The following is a 14105-nucleotide window of genomic DNA, read 5'->3' as shown; positions in this document are numbered from 1 at the left end:
TGGATATATTCTCAGAAGTGGAATTGCTGGGTCATAAGGTAGTTCCGTTTTTAACTTTTTGAGGAAACTCCATACTGTTTTCTACAGTGGGTGCACCAATCTGTATTCTCACCAAGAGTGCACAAGGGTTCCCTTTTCTCATCCTCACCAAAATGTTTTTTGTTGTTATATTGATGATAGGCATTCTGACAGGTGTAAGGTGATATCTCATTGTGGTTTTAATTTGCATTTCTATGATGATTAGTGATGTTGAACGACTTTTCAGATGTTTATTGACCATCTCTATGTCCTCTTTGGAGAAGTCTATGTTTAGGTCCTTTGCCCATTTTTAATTGGATTCTTTGTCTTCCTGATGTTGACTTGTATAAGTTCATGATATTTTTTGGAAATTAATTTGTTATCAGATGTATCATTGGCAAATATATTTTTCCATTCAGTGGATTTCCTTTTCATTTTGTTGATGTGTTCTTTTGTTATGCAGAAGCTTTTTAGTTTGGTGTAATACCATTTTTTCTTTTCTTTCCATTGCCTGAATAGTGGCAAAAATAATGCTATGGATTATGTTTGAGATTTACCACCTGTATTTTTCTAGAATTTTATGGTTTCGAATCTTACAGTTAAGTCTTTAATCCATTTTAAGTTTATACTTTTGTGTGGTATAAGAAGTTAATTTAGTTCCTTATTTAAAAAATGTATCTGTCCAATTTTTCCAACATCATTTATTGAATAGACTTTCTTTACCCCATTGTATTTTCTGGCCTCCTTTGTCAAATAGTATTTGACAAAAAACAAAACAAAACAAAACAAAAAAAACACACACATGGTTTTAATCCTGTATTCTCTATTGGGTTTCTTTGATGTACATACCTGTTTTCATGCCAGTGCCATGCTGTTTTGATTACTGTGGCCTCATAGTATAATTTGATAGTAGGTAGCATGATTCCTCCAACTTTGTTCTTCATTTTCAATGTTGCTGTGGCTATTCAAGTTCTTTTGAGGCTCCTTATAAAATATTCTAGTTTTGTCAAATACATCATTGGTGTATTGATAGGAATTGAGCTAAATCTATAGATTGTTTTGGGGATTATGGGCATTTGATGGTATTCATTTTTCCTATCCATGAACATGTATTTTCTTCTATTTCTTTTTCCAGTATCCTATAATTTTATGATTACAGATCTTTCATATACTTGGTTAAATTTGATCCTAGGTATTTTTTGAAGTAATTGTGAAATGGATTGTTTTCTTAATTTATCTTTCTAATAATTCACTATTGGTGTATAAAGATGCAACCAATTTCTGAATGTTTATTTTGTATTTGGCTACTTTACTGAATTCTTTTATTAGTTCTAGTAGTTTTTTGGTGGAACCTTTAGGGTTTTCTATGTATGGTGTCATGTCATCTCAAAATAATGACCATTTCACTTCCTCATTTCCAATTTTCATGCCTTTTATGTCTTCTGTCTAATTGCTGGGACTTCAAGTACTATGTTGAATAAAAGTGGTGGATGCAGATATACTTGTCTTATTTCTAACCTTAAGGGAAGCAGTTTTAGTTTTTGCCCATTGAGTAACATGGTGGCTGTGGGTTTGTCATATATAGCCTTTATTATGTTGATATATATTCTTTTTCCCACTTTGTTGAGAGATTTTATAATAAATGGGTACTGGATTTTCTCAAAAATTTTATCTGCATCTATTGATATTATCATGTGAGCTTTAGCTTTCATTTTATTTATGTGGTATATCACATTGATTTGTCGATATTGTACCAATTTTGCATACCAGGAATAAATCCCACTTGATCATCTTGTATTATTTTTTAAATGTATTGCTGGATCCATTTTGTTAATATTTTTTTTTAGGATTTTAGCATCTATGTTCATCAGGAATGTTGTTCTATAATTTTCTTTCTTTGTAGTGTCTTTATTTGGTTTTAGAATTAGGATAATGCTAGCCTGGTAAAATGTGCTTGGGAGTGTTCCCTTCTCTTGAATGTTCTGAAATATTTTGAGAAGGATAGGTTTTCATTTATTTTGAAAGTTTGATAAATTTCTCTTTTGAAGCTATCCAGTATTTGTTTGTTGGGAGTGTTTTTCATTAGTGCTTTAATTTCACTTGTTGTAATCCATCTATTCAGGTCCTCTGATTTTATCTCATCGAGTTATAGATGACTGTATATTTCTAGTATTTTTTTCATTTTGTTTAGATTGTACAGTTTGTTGACATATAGTTATTCTTAATGTTTTCTTACAATCCCTTGTATTTCTGTGGAGTCAGTTATTACATTTCCTCCCTTATTTCTCATTTTATTTATTTGGGTCCTTTTTTTCCTTGATGAATCTCGTTAAAGTTTGTCAGTCTGGTTCGCTTCATTAAAGCAACAGCTATTTGATAGATTCATTGATCTTTTGTGCTGCCTTTTTTTTTTTTTAGAGTCTTGTTTATTTATTTTCTGATATTAATTTCCTTTCTTCTATTAACTTTTGGCTTGGTTAGTTATTCTTTTTCTAGTTTGTTTAAGTGTAAAATTAGATTATTTATTTGGGATTATTTTCATTTCTATAGTTAAGCCTACAATCCTATAAATTTACATTTTATGACTGCCTTCACTATGTTCCATAGCTTTTGGGTTGCTGTGTTCTCCTTTTCATTTGTTTCAAGATATCTTTTGAATTATACTGTGATCTCATTTTTAATCCAATCATTTTTTTCAGTAATCTGTTTTGCAGATTCCATGTGTTTGTGAGTTTTTCAGTTTTTTTCTTATGATTTGATTTCAAGTTTCATGCCAACATGTTCAGAAAGATGCTTGATAAGATTCCCGTCTTAACTTTTTGAGACTTATTTTGTGTCATAATATATAGTCTCTGCTAGATAATGTTCCATGTGTACTTATAAATAATATATCTTGATGCTTTGGGATAAAATGCTCTTAATATATCAATTAAATGTATCTGTTTTTTATGTCATTTAAGGCTGTTGATTTCTTGTTAATATTCTGCCCTGAAGATCTATCCATTGATGTCTGTGGGGTGTTAAAATTTCCTATTATGACTGTACTAGTGGCCAGGTGCATGAAATTCATGCACATTAAAGGGGAATTAATTAGAGAAAATATTTCAATATTGCTATTTGATCTTTCTCTATAATAGAAGTGTCAGAGATGAAAGAAAAATTAGTAAAATGTATATGAAAATCTTCCTCCTGTCAGAGTCTGGGACACGCCGCAGGACCCAGAGTTAGGTCCCTGTCCACTCACTAGTGCCTCAAAATTGCACCAAAACCCAGACCTGGATTGCCCCACCCCTATCAAGCCCTGCCAGGAGGAGATGCACGGCCTCAGGCCCCCTGGCATAGGGTGAAGGGCACAGCCTGAGGTCCCCCAGCCTGGCACTGGGGCAGGGGATATGCCTTGAGGTCCCCCATTAAGCCCTGCCTGGCAGGGAATGCGGCCTGAGGTACCGCATCAAGCCTCACCAGGCAGGGGGCACAGCCTGAGGTCCCCCATGAAGCCCTGCTGGACAGGGGGTCTAGCCTCAGGTTCCCCAGGCTTGCGCTACGGCCGATGGCACTTCCTCAGGTTCCCTGGCCCGAGGCAAAAGGCACAGCCTGAGGTCTCCCAGCTTAGCACCAGGGCAGGGGAGGGCATGCCTTAAAGTCCCCTGACAAGCCTCTCAAGGCGGGGTGTGTGGCCTGAGGTCCCCTGCCAAGCCCCACTGTGTGGAGGGGGCAGCCTTCGGTCCCCCACCCTGGCCCGGCTCTATGCATCCTCAGGTCCCTGCTGACCACTTGTTATTGGAATCCCACCTCCGCTGTGGGTGCAGTCACCTTGTGTTATGGGAACCCCATCTCTGCTGTGGGCACAGCCATCTTGTGATGGTGTAATGATTAATTTGCATATTACCTCTTTATATATAGGATTACTGTGGAACTATCCTTTTATGTCTATCAAGATTTGCTTTCCTTATTTGGTACTCCTATGTTGGGTGTGTGAATTTTTATAAGGGTTATATCATCTTGTTAGATTGCTCTCTTTATTATTATACATTTTAAAGTCTCAGATATAAGTATTACTGCTCTAACTATTTTTAGGTTTCCATTTGCATGAAATATCTATTTCTATCCCTTTACTTGTAGTCCATATGTATCTTTTGTTCTATGTAAGGTTTCATGTAGATAGCATATACGAGTCTTATTTTCTTAATTATTCAGCTACCCTATATATTTTAATTGGAGCATTTAAGCCATTTATGTTTACAGTGATTATTGTTAGGTACAAATTTATTGCCATTTTAGTCTTTTAACTGTTCTACTTTTCTCCTTTTCCTTCTCCTTCTCTTTCTATTTTTCTTTCCTCTTCTTCCTCCTCCTCCTCCTCCTCCTCCTCCTCCTCCTCCTCCTCCTCCTCCTCTTCCTTCATCTCTCTTTTCAATTTCTTGTAATACTGCTTTGGTGACAATGGACTTCTTTAAATTTTTCTTGTCTGAGAAGTTTTTATTTCTTCTTCTATTTTTAAATGATAGCCTTGCTACTTAACTACTCTTTGTTGTATGTCCTTGCTTTTCATTCTTTTGAAATGTTATGCCAATCCCTTCCAGCCTAAATGTTTCTGCTGACAATATTATGGGAGTTCACTTTTGGGTAACTAACTCTTTCTCTTGCTTCTTTTAAAATTCTCTCTTTGCTATTAACCTTTGAAATTTTAATTATGATATGTCTCAATGTGGGCTTCTTTAGATTCATCTTGTTTTAGACTCTGCACTTCCTGGGCTTATGTGTCTTTTTCCTTCACCAGATTAAGAAAGTTTTGGTCATTATTTCTTCAAATAGTTTCTCAATCTCTTGCTTTCCTTCTTTTCCTTCTGGTACCTCTGTGATAACGATGTTGTTATGCTTGATGTTGTTCCAATGGTAAATTAAATTGTCCTCATTTTTTTAACTAGAGGTCCAGTGCACAAATTTGTGCACAGGTGGGATCTCTTGGCCTGGATGGTGACCAGGGCCAATTATAGCTGGCTGGCTGGGGAAAGGGACTGTGGGATGTTGGCTAGCCACAGGGAGTTGGCTGTGGGAATGCACTGACCACTTGGCCAGCTGTGGGGTGGGACAGTGGGAGGCTGGCCGACTGTAGGAAGTTGGCTGTGGGAGTGCACTGACCACCAGGGGGAAACTCCTGCGTTGAGTATGGTCATTGTGTGTCATAGCTACTGGCCAGTTGTCTGGTTGTCCAGTTGTAACAGTCACTTAGGCCCGGGAGAAAGACAAGCTACACACCCTGCAGTCCTAGGCGCCAGCAACTGCACCTGTGCCTGCGGCCCGGGAGAGGGATAAGCTGCCCACCCTGCAGTTCTGGGTGCCAGTGGCTGTGCCTGGGGCCTAGGAGAGGGACAAGCCACCCACCCCGCGGTCCTGGGAGCCTGTGGCTGCAGCCCAGGCAAAGTAGCCCGCCCATGATCCCCTGTGGCTGCGGCTAGCCCAGGTGAAGCTGGCCCAGATCCCTAGAGTGGGAGCTTGCAGTCAGCTAGAGGAAGGAAAGCCCAGGTCCCGGGTGCCTCTGACCGGCTGGAGGAGGGAATCCTGGGTCCTGAGTGTGGGGCAAGACAGAAGCAGTTAGGGGTGATCACTCCAACAGGGGACCAGTTAGAAGCAATATGGCTTGTAGGGGAGCAGTTAAGGGCGATCAAACAGGCAGGCAGAGCTGGTTACGGGCAATCAGGCAGGCAGAGGGGTTAGGGGCAATCAGGCAGGCAGGCGAGTGAGTGGCTAGGAGCCAGCTGTCCTGGATTGCGAGAGACAGTTGGACATCCCCCAAGAGGTCCCGGATTGGAGAGGGTGTTTGCCAGGCTGAGGAGTTTCTGATTTCTTGGGATATATTCCTAGGAGTGGGATCACTGGGTCAAATGGGAGTTCCATTTTTAGTATTTTTGAGGAAACTCCATACTGTTTTCTACAGTGGCTGCACCAGTCTGCATTCCCACCAGCAGTGAAGAGGGTTCCTTTTTCTCCTCATCCTCTCCAGCACTTGTCCTTTGTTGATTTGTTGATGATAGCCATTCTGACAGGTGTCAGATGGTACCCCATTGTTGTTTTCATTTGCATCTCTCAGATAATTAGTGACTTTGAGCATGTTTTCATATGTCTGTTGGACTTCCCTATGCCTTCTTTCAAAAAGTATCCATTTAGGTCCATTGCCCATTTTTTATTGGGTTGTTTATCTTCCTTTTGTTAAGTTTTATGCGTTCCCTGTAAATGTTGGAGATTAAATCTTAATCAGAGATAACATTGGCAAATACATTTTCCCATGCAGTGGACTTTCTTGTTGTTTTGTTGATGGCTTCTTTTGCTGTGCAAAAACCTTTTTATTTTGATGAAGTCCCATTTGTTCATTTTCTCTTTAATTTTCATTGCCCTAGGAGCTGTATCGGTAAGGATATTGCTTCAGCATATGTCTGAGATTTGCTGCCTATGGATTCCTCTAGTATTGTTATGATCTCCCCTTTTATGTTTAAGTCCTTTAACCAATTTGAGTTTATTTTCATGTCTGATGTAATAACTTGGTTACAACTTCGTGTATGGTCTAGTTTCATTTTTTTGTATGTACTTGTCCAATTTTCCCAACACCATTTATTGAAGAAACTGTCTTGCCTCCTTTGTTAAACATTCATTGAGCATAATGTCATGGGTCGATTTCTGGGTTCTCTGTTCTTTTCCATTGATCTATATGCCTGTTCTTGTGCAAGTACCAGGCTATCTTGTTTATAATGACTTTGTAGGCTAGCTGAATATCTGGCATTGTGAACCCTCCAATTTTGTTCTTCTTTTTCAAGATTGCTTCAGGAACCTGGGTTCTTTTTTACTTCCATATAAATTTTTGGAGTATTTTTCTTGATCTGCGAAACATGCCATTGGTGTTTTAATAGGAGTTACATTGAATCAATAGATTCACGATTTGAGTAGTATGGACACTTGAATTATATTAGTTCTACCAATCCATGAACACAGTGTATTCTTACACTTGGTTATATCTTCTTCTACCCCTCTCTCTGTTTAACGTTCTTTAGTAAATGGTTTTGTTTTGTGTTGTGTGTGTTTTTTTGGTTGGCCCCATCTGTTCTTCATCCCCCACTTATTTTCTCACCTTATTCCGCAATTTTTTTTAATGCAGATACTTCATTGATTTCACCAATGCACTAGTAGATATTATACTAATAAATAGTACTTATAAATTATCTTAACCAAAAATATAACAAATATTTACACTCAGTAAAAATGTAAAATGTATACAGAGGCACCATCTTTATAAAAGACATAAGTTTAAGAAGTATCAAAATAGGAGACAAACATTGCTCATTACAGGAAACTTCACAATCACTGAATTGTGCAGTATAATTATTATTAGACTATTATTACTGTACAGTTTATTGTTTTAGTCTCTTGCTGAAGTTCACGTTTCAATTTTTAAAGATCAAGAACTTTCACAATTTTATTTACTTTTTCAGTGGTTGTATTTTTATCTACACTATTTGTTTTATTTTAGGATTTGCCTTAGGGTTTGTAGTATAAATCTTTTTGTAAAAATTGATTTTACATAAGGGACAGAGACAGAGAGACAACGATGTGAGAAAGAAACATCAGTTGGTTGTTTCTCACATGTTTCTTGACTTGGGATCAAACCCACAACCTTGGTATGTACTCTGACCATGAATCGAACCCCCCACCTTTTGCTGCACAGGACGAAGCTCCAACCAACTTAGCCATGCAAGCCAGGGCTATTGTATTTTATTGTCTCGTGCTAACTATGGCCAATTTTAAAAAAATAAAGTTTTATTGCAACACAGCTATTTACTTAGGTATTATTTGCTTCTTTTTTGCTTCAATGGCAGTGCAAGTGCATGATAATTTAATGTTAGATGGCAGACATTATGAATTTAGTTTTCTTTTACTCTAAATACTTGTTTTCTTATAAGTAGTAGCTGCCTTTGTTCTTGGATGCAATTAACCTTTTAAGTCTTATTTTTGCCATTGTATGTAGGACCAGAGCAGAATTTAATCTAGGATTTTTCCCCCCAATACTGAATCGTGACTTCTTAGTACTCTAAGTAACACCAGGTAATTATGAAGTATTTCACTCCTACTGGTGGGAACAGGCCCTTTCCTGGTCATTTGTAGGTTCTGTATATTCTTTCGCTTAATCATTTAGGATTGTTTATTTCCTGAGCTCAGGTATTTCCTTCATATTCATAATTGGCAATTTCTTATTGGATGACAGACATTCAGAAATTTACCTTGTTAGGTGATGGATATTTTTGTATTCTTATAAATATTATTGAGCTTTGTTCAAGAATGTGTAGCTAGTTAATTCTGGTTGTTAAACTGGATCAGAGGTGAATTTAATTACAGGTTAATTTTCCTCTAATGCAAAACCCACTTGCTTATCTAATACCCTGTGAATTATAAGGTTTTCTGCTCTGGCTGGAGGTAACATGAATTCTTTCTGGCCTTGCTTGAGCTCCATGGATCTGTTCCTCTAATTCTTTCATTGGTTCTTTTCCTGGATCAGGATAGTTTCTTCACTCATGTGTTGAGCATTTCTCTGCTCAATAGTTGAGGAAGGTTGTATATATAACTCAGTTATTCTCTTTGCAATTTTCCCTTCTGTGCTCTATCTTGTGAATTTTACCCTTCTTTACTTCCCAGACTCTGAGACTCTGCCTGACCTAGCAGTACCTACATTGCTGCTTGAAAACTCTTTCCGGGTAGTAAGCTAGGGCTGTTGTAGGGATTGTCTTATTTGTTTCCCATCTCTAAGTAATCACTGTCCTTTTGTTGTCTGATGTTTAATGTCTTGAAAAGTGTCTTTTCATGTATTTTGTCCTGTGTTTTACTGGTTTCAGGTGGGAGAGTAAATCCTGTCCTTGTCTACTTCATTTTGTCTTAAAGTGGTAGTCTGAAGGTAGCACTTTAATTGGGTGAATGTGGCTCAACATCTCACTTGCAGAATTAAAATGTTGAGTGTGGAGGAGCTACTGTTGAATCCCAGAGTTTGGAAAGTTGCTATGAAAAAAGGAACAGTGTGCTTCTGGGATGCTAGCCAGTTCTTAAGTGGCTAAGGTCTCTGGCTTATATGTGTCTCCCTCCAGTGCAGATTATACGATGCATGAATATAGACTGTGATCTTGGTATATTGTTTGCTATAGAACAGAATTCAGAATATGGTCGAGTCTGTGTAGAACGCCCTTCCAAGGAGGGTCTTTATAGGACCTTGTTAAAAGCTGATCCCACGATATAGAGGGACAAACAGTATAACAAGGCTCCAGTATTTATGATTTCATGAGTTAGACTGTAGAAGTGTCAAGAATGTGTATGAGAATTCTTGTAGTCATTTCTAATTTTTTTTTAAACTCTTCAGACCTCCATTCTCGATGTGGGACTATCTAAACCCATACTAGCACAGAGATGCAGTCAGTAAGTTTTGATTCCTAAGTCTGGAATATTAGGTAAGAGCAAGCATTTTAAATGCATTTCCCAAAATACAATAAATTAGTATATGCATTGAACAGGCTTTGAAAATTATTTAATGGTTATTTATATCTATATATAGCTTATTAATAAGGAGTTTCTTATTGGTTATACTTCACTTATATGTACAAAAACTGTTATATCATCCAAAATGTGGATTTTTATCTATGCCTTAGAAAACTATTTTAAAACTGTATTTCTAGGTTAAGAATTTTACAATGTGCCTCATGCATATTTTAAAAGGATGGTACCTCCTCAAATTCCTCTTCTCTAAAATACACAAGCACACAAATACACAAAACTTTTAAGTCATGCCCTACTTTGCTAATATGAAGAAAACATATTAGGGTGAGTGACTGATAATGGTAAAGTTGCCAATTCTTTTAGAATTAATTTATCAGCTTAAGAAATTCCCAATAAATCTACCAATAGAATTTTTGTTTGATATTGACAGAATGATTTTGCCAGCTTATTTGGAGAAGCAAACAGATGAAAAATACCAAGACATTTTTAAAATAAAGAATACTATTTTCTTGCTCTATCTCTTCAAACTTTATAAAGTTGCTGTTATAAGCTGAGCATATTATCAACACAAGACTAGACACATTATGGATAGCCCAGGAATATTCTGGCATATATGATTTAACATATATTATTATGTTAGAAAAGTTATCAGAAGTTAAAGACAAAGATATTTATTGTTAAGTAAACATTATATGAGAAACTGGTTACATATTACAGAAAATAAATCATTTTAAAATGTCATCCTACCCAAAGATAAATTTTACTTATGTTAAAGTATAAATCTGGGAAGATCATTATTCTAAATGAAGATGCAGCTGAATGTGTACAAGTTGACTATTGAATGGACATCTCTTTAATCATTAAAATAATGAAGCAAAATCACACAGAAATGATTATATAAATTTGCATAAAATTGTGAATTATTGATTATCAAAAACCAGCACAAAGTGTGGAAAATACTAACAAGTAATATAATGGAGAACTGACATTTTTAATATCTAACAGACTTATACTTATTGAAAAAACAGTAAGTCCATACTGGAAAATAGGCAAAATCATTACTTATAATTCACTTAAACAATAGGTTACTAGACCTGAAGAAAATGTATGGCCTAAGAAGAAATATTTAAATTTAAGGAATTTATGTTATTTTTAAATTAAATTGGAAAATATTTGTAAAAGGGCAATATTCAGTACTATAATGTATGTGATAAGACAAATGCTTTTATAAACTGCTAATGTGAATTATTGTAACTTTTTTGCAAAATAATTTTTTTAGTATGTCAAGCAAATTGTACTATTTCTTCTCCTTGACCCAATATTTCTTGTTTTATTTCTCAGGAACTCATATTGGAGAAATAATCATAAATATAAAAACATATGTACATGTTGAATAATTATTTAAAATAGTGAAAAACTGGAAATAACCTAAATGAACATTTTGATAGATTATGATAAGTTAGTATGTTGTTATTGTAGCACTACTAAAACTTCTTTATAAATAAGTTTTAAAGATATGGTTGAGCAACCAACCCAGGCATCTGCCATGACTGGGAATCATGATTTCTTGGTTCATAGGCTGACACTCAACCATTGAGGCAATCTCATCTCCCCAAACAGACTGTTAGGTCCTTGGAGAACTTATATATTCTTACTATGAACACTTAAGAGTAAATCACAAATTCCTTAAATAGAGTAGGGACTCAATAAAGGGTTTTTATTTTATACACACACACACACAAAAAGATATGGGACAATGCTTATGATATAATAAACAGGGGAAAAGGAGGCGACTAAATACTGTTTGTGTATTAGCATGATCTCAAGTGTGTTAAAACACATATATACATATATGCCTGAAAAGACTAGCAACGGTCCCCTCAGGGTAGTGGGGGTATAGATTACTTTCATTTTGAGGGTATTTTTGATAGGATGATTAGTGAATAGGAAAATACTAATATTAGGGAACCTAAAACTTTAAAAAATGATTTGTAGCACAGCATATGGCAGAAGCGGCTTATGAAGAAGGGGAAGTTCTTAGGGACAAGTATTCTTGTGTTCAAATCCTGGTCCTACTGTGTTATTCTGGGCAAGTTCGTTCATCACATGATTTTTTTCTCCAAATGTAAGGTAATGATAATACTTACCTCATAGTATTGCTTGGAAGATTGTAATAACGTAACGAATGTCAAGTGACTGGAAGTAATTTCTACTTAGTTAAACTTATTTGCATCCATCCTGAGGCTTTCTACAGAGAAAACTTTATGACAAGATAACATGATTGTCATAAACTGTAACCTCGGCATAGTTTCTTTAATTTAGAGTTTGAAAGGTTTTTGTTTAGGGTTTTCTTATATATTAAGTTTCAATTAACATTTTTATTAGCCTTCCTCAGAAGTTAAAGTAACAAGTATTTTTATTCTTAAAATATATTTCATTGATTTTTTACAGAGACTAAGGGAGAGGGATAGAGAGTTAGAAACATCAATGAGAGAGAAACATCGATCAGCTGCGTCCTGCATACGCCCTACTGAGTCAAGGTACATGCCCTTGACCAGAATCAAACCTGGGACCCTTCAGTCCACAGGCCAACACTCCATCCACCGAGCCAAACCGGTCAGGGCAGTATTTTTATTCTTAATGAAATATCAAATGGAAATGATGTTCTCATACTTTTGCCATTATGTCAAATGGACTCTTTCAAAATTTAATGTACAGTCTTTTTCTATAAATCATTTTTAAAAGTAAGTGGAGTATCAAAATTTATCTTTAGCTGACCATTCTCCAAAATTTTACCTGAATCTGATTAGTAACCTGAATCTGCATTGTGTAATTCGGTGGTCATAACTCTAAATGGTGAAGCCAGTTATGAAAATTTTTTTGATACTTCTTTCAAATTTTACCCTTTCCTAATAATCCAAATAACCAATGAAAATGAAAATTTCTAGACAAGTTAGTTGTTTTGCTAATTGGAAGCCCTTGACAAATCTTAAAAATTGCATCTAATGATTGACTAGCACCTAATTCTGTGTGTAAATTAACACCCACTTATGAATGTAAACATAATCTATAATCATAATACCTCATAGTTACACACATAGCATTTTACAATTTATGAAGCTTTTTTCACCCATGTAAATTAATTTGACACTTACAACAACCTTATTCGATAAACAGATATTGTTATCCTTATTTTACAGGTTTAGAAATTGAAGGCCAGAGGACTAAGTGACATTTCAAACGTTATACTCTTAATTCTGGTTCCAAATCTCGTTTTCTTTTCACTCATCCTAGAAGCTCTATTCCCAGGCATAAAATGATTGAGGAATACATTGCCATTAAACTGATGTACTTCATTAGCAGAAGAGGCCTGGAACTATCCCCTAGGACAGAGATTTGGTTTAGGATTTTGTTTAATATGAGTTACTAATTTAATACTTGGTGTTGGTATATTAGAGACTTTGAGTTAGTAGAACTGCTCAAAGACAAAAATCTGATATGTAAAAGACAGTGAAAGATAAAAATAGAAATAGTGGAGTTGCCAATGCTAAACCAAAATATCCTGTATACTTTAAAGATCCTTTGGGTATTACTATATTGTAGTAGAGTACTAAAAATGATAATCATATTAAAATAAAGGGTAAATCCTATATAGTGTAGTTAGTATAAGAAGATATGCAAACTACAAAATACTTTTTAGGAATATTTACATTTCAATAGCTAATATTGAAGAAGATTCCTAAAGTGGTTAATTCCATCTGTTTCTCATATTTCCTTTTTTCTAGATTTGTCTGTTTACTGGTTTTTTAACAAGTAAATTAAAAAATATTGAAAAATTGTAAATTATTATTTTATTTTAGGTTCTGTTTACAGAGGAAGATGTGAAATTCTACCTTGCAGAGCTAGCCCTTGCTTTGGATCATCTGCACCGATTAGGAATTGTATATAGAGACCTGAAGCCAGAAAAGTACAGTTATATTCTCTTTACATATCCCTATTACTAGTGTTATATTGATATAATGACTTTTTCTCCATTAAATCTTTTATTAAAGATAATATGAAAATATATATTAATTTCACAGCTATATGAAACTTATAGAAAGTAATCTTCATAAGATACCCATTGATTTTATTTTTTTCAAGTATTCACTTTTATTTATTCATATGATAGTGTCTGTACCAATGCATTATCTTTTAGTAGTGAATAAAATATGATGCTTTACTGGAATTTGATAAACATTTAGCAAAACAAAAACACTGAAATTAAAGTTACAAAGCTCCTACAATGGACTATTAAACTTGGACAAAATCATTTCAGAAAGCTATGCCATTTAAATCCTAAGAACACAAGAGTCAACATTGCAGCTCTCATTATTCTAAGGAGCTCCCAAGCAGAGATGAATCTTAATATTGAGTATTACATATGTCAGGTTTCATCCCAGTACAGATTGCTCCATGGCAGAATACCCACATTTAAAATGATAGTGGTACAAAAACACTACTTGACCCTTAGATATTACAGTGAAATCTGGCTGTGGCACCACTGGCTAAAAACCATT

General features: G+C 35.4%; 1 protein-coding gene across 3 annotated transcripts in view; it reads left to right on the top strand.

Moving 5' to 3' along the window:
• Nucleotides 1–14105, top strand: part of RPS6KA6 (ribosomal protein S6 kinase A6) — a 165297-nt gene that overhangs the window by 50129 nt on the left and 101063 nt on the right. For all 3 annotated transcript variants that reach the window (XM_084869561.1, XM_084869563.1, XM_084869562.1), the window contains exon 7: nucleotides 13407–13513. In XM_084869561.1, coding sequence (XP_084725687.1) covers nucleotides 13407–13513 — 107 coding nt within the window. The remainder of the gene's footprint in view (nucleotides 1–13406; nucleotides 13514–14105) is intronic.

This window comes from Pipistrellus hanaki (genome assembly GCF_964339955.1).
Source record: "Pipistrellus hanaki genome assembly, chromosome: X".
Taxonomy (NCBI): Eukaryota; Metazoa; Chordata; class Mammalia; order Chiroptera; family Vespertilionidae; genus Pipistrellus; species Pipistrellus hanaki.
This window is presented reverse-complemented; position numbering and strand designations above follow the sequence as displayed.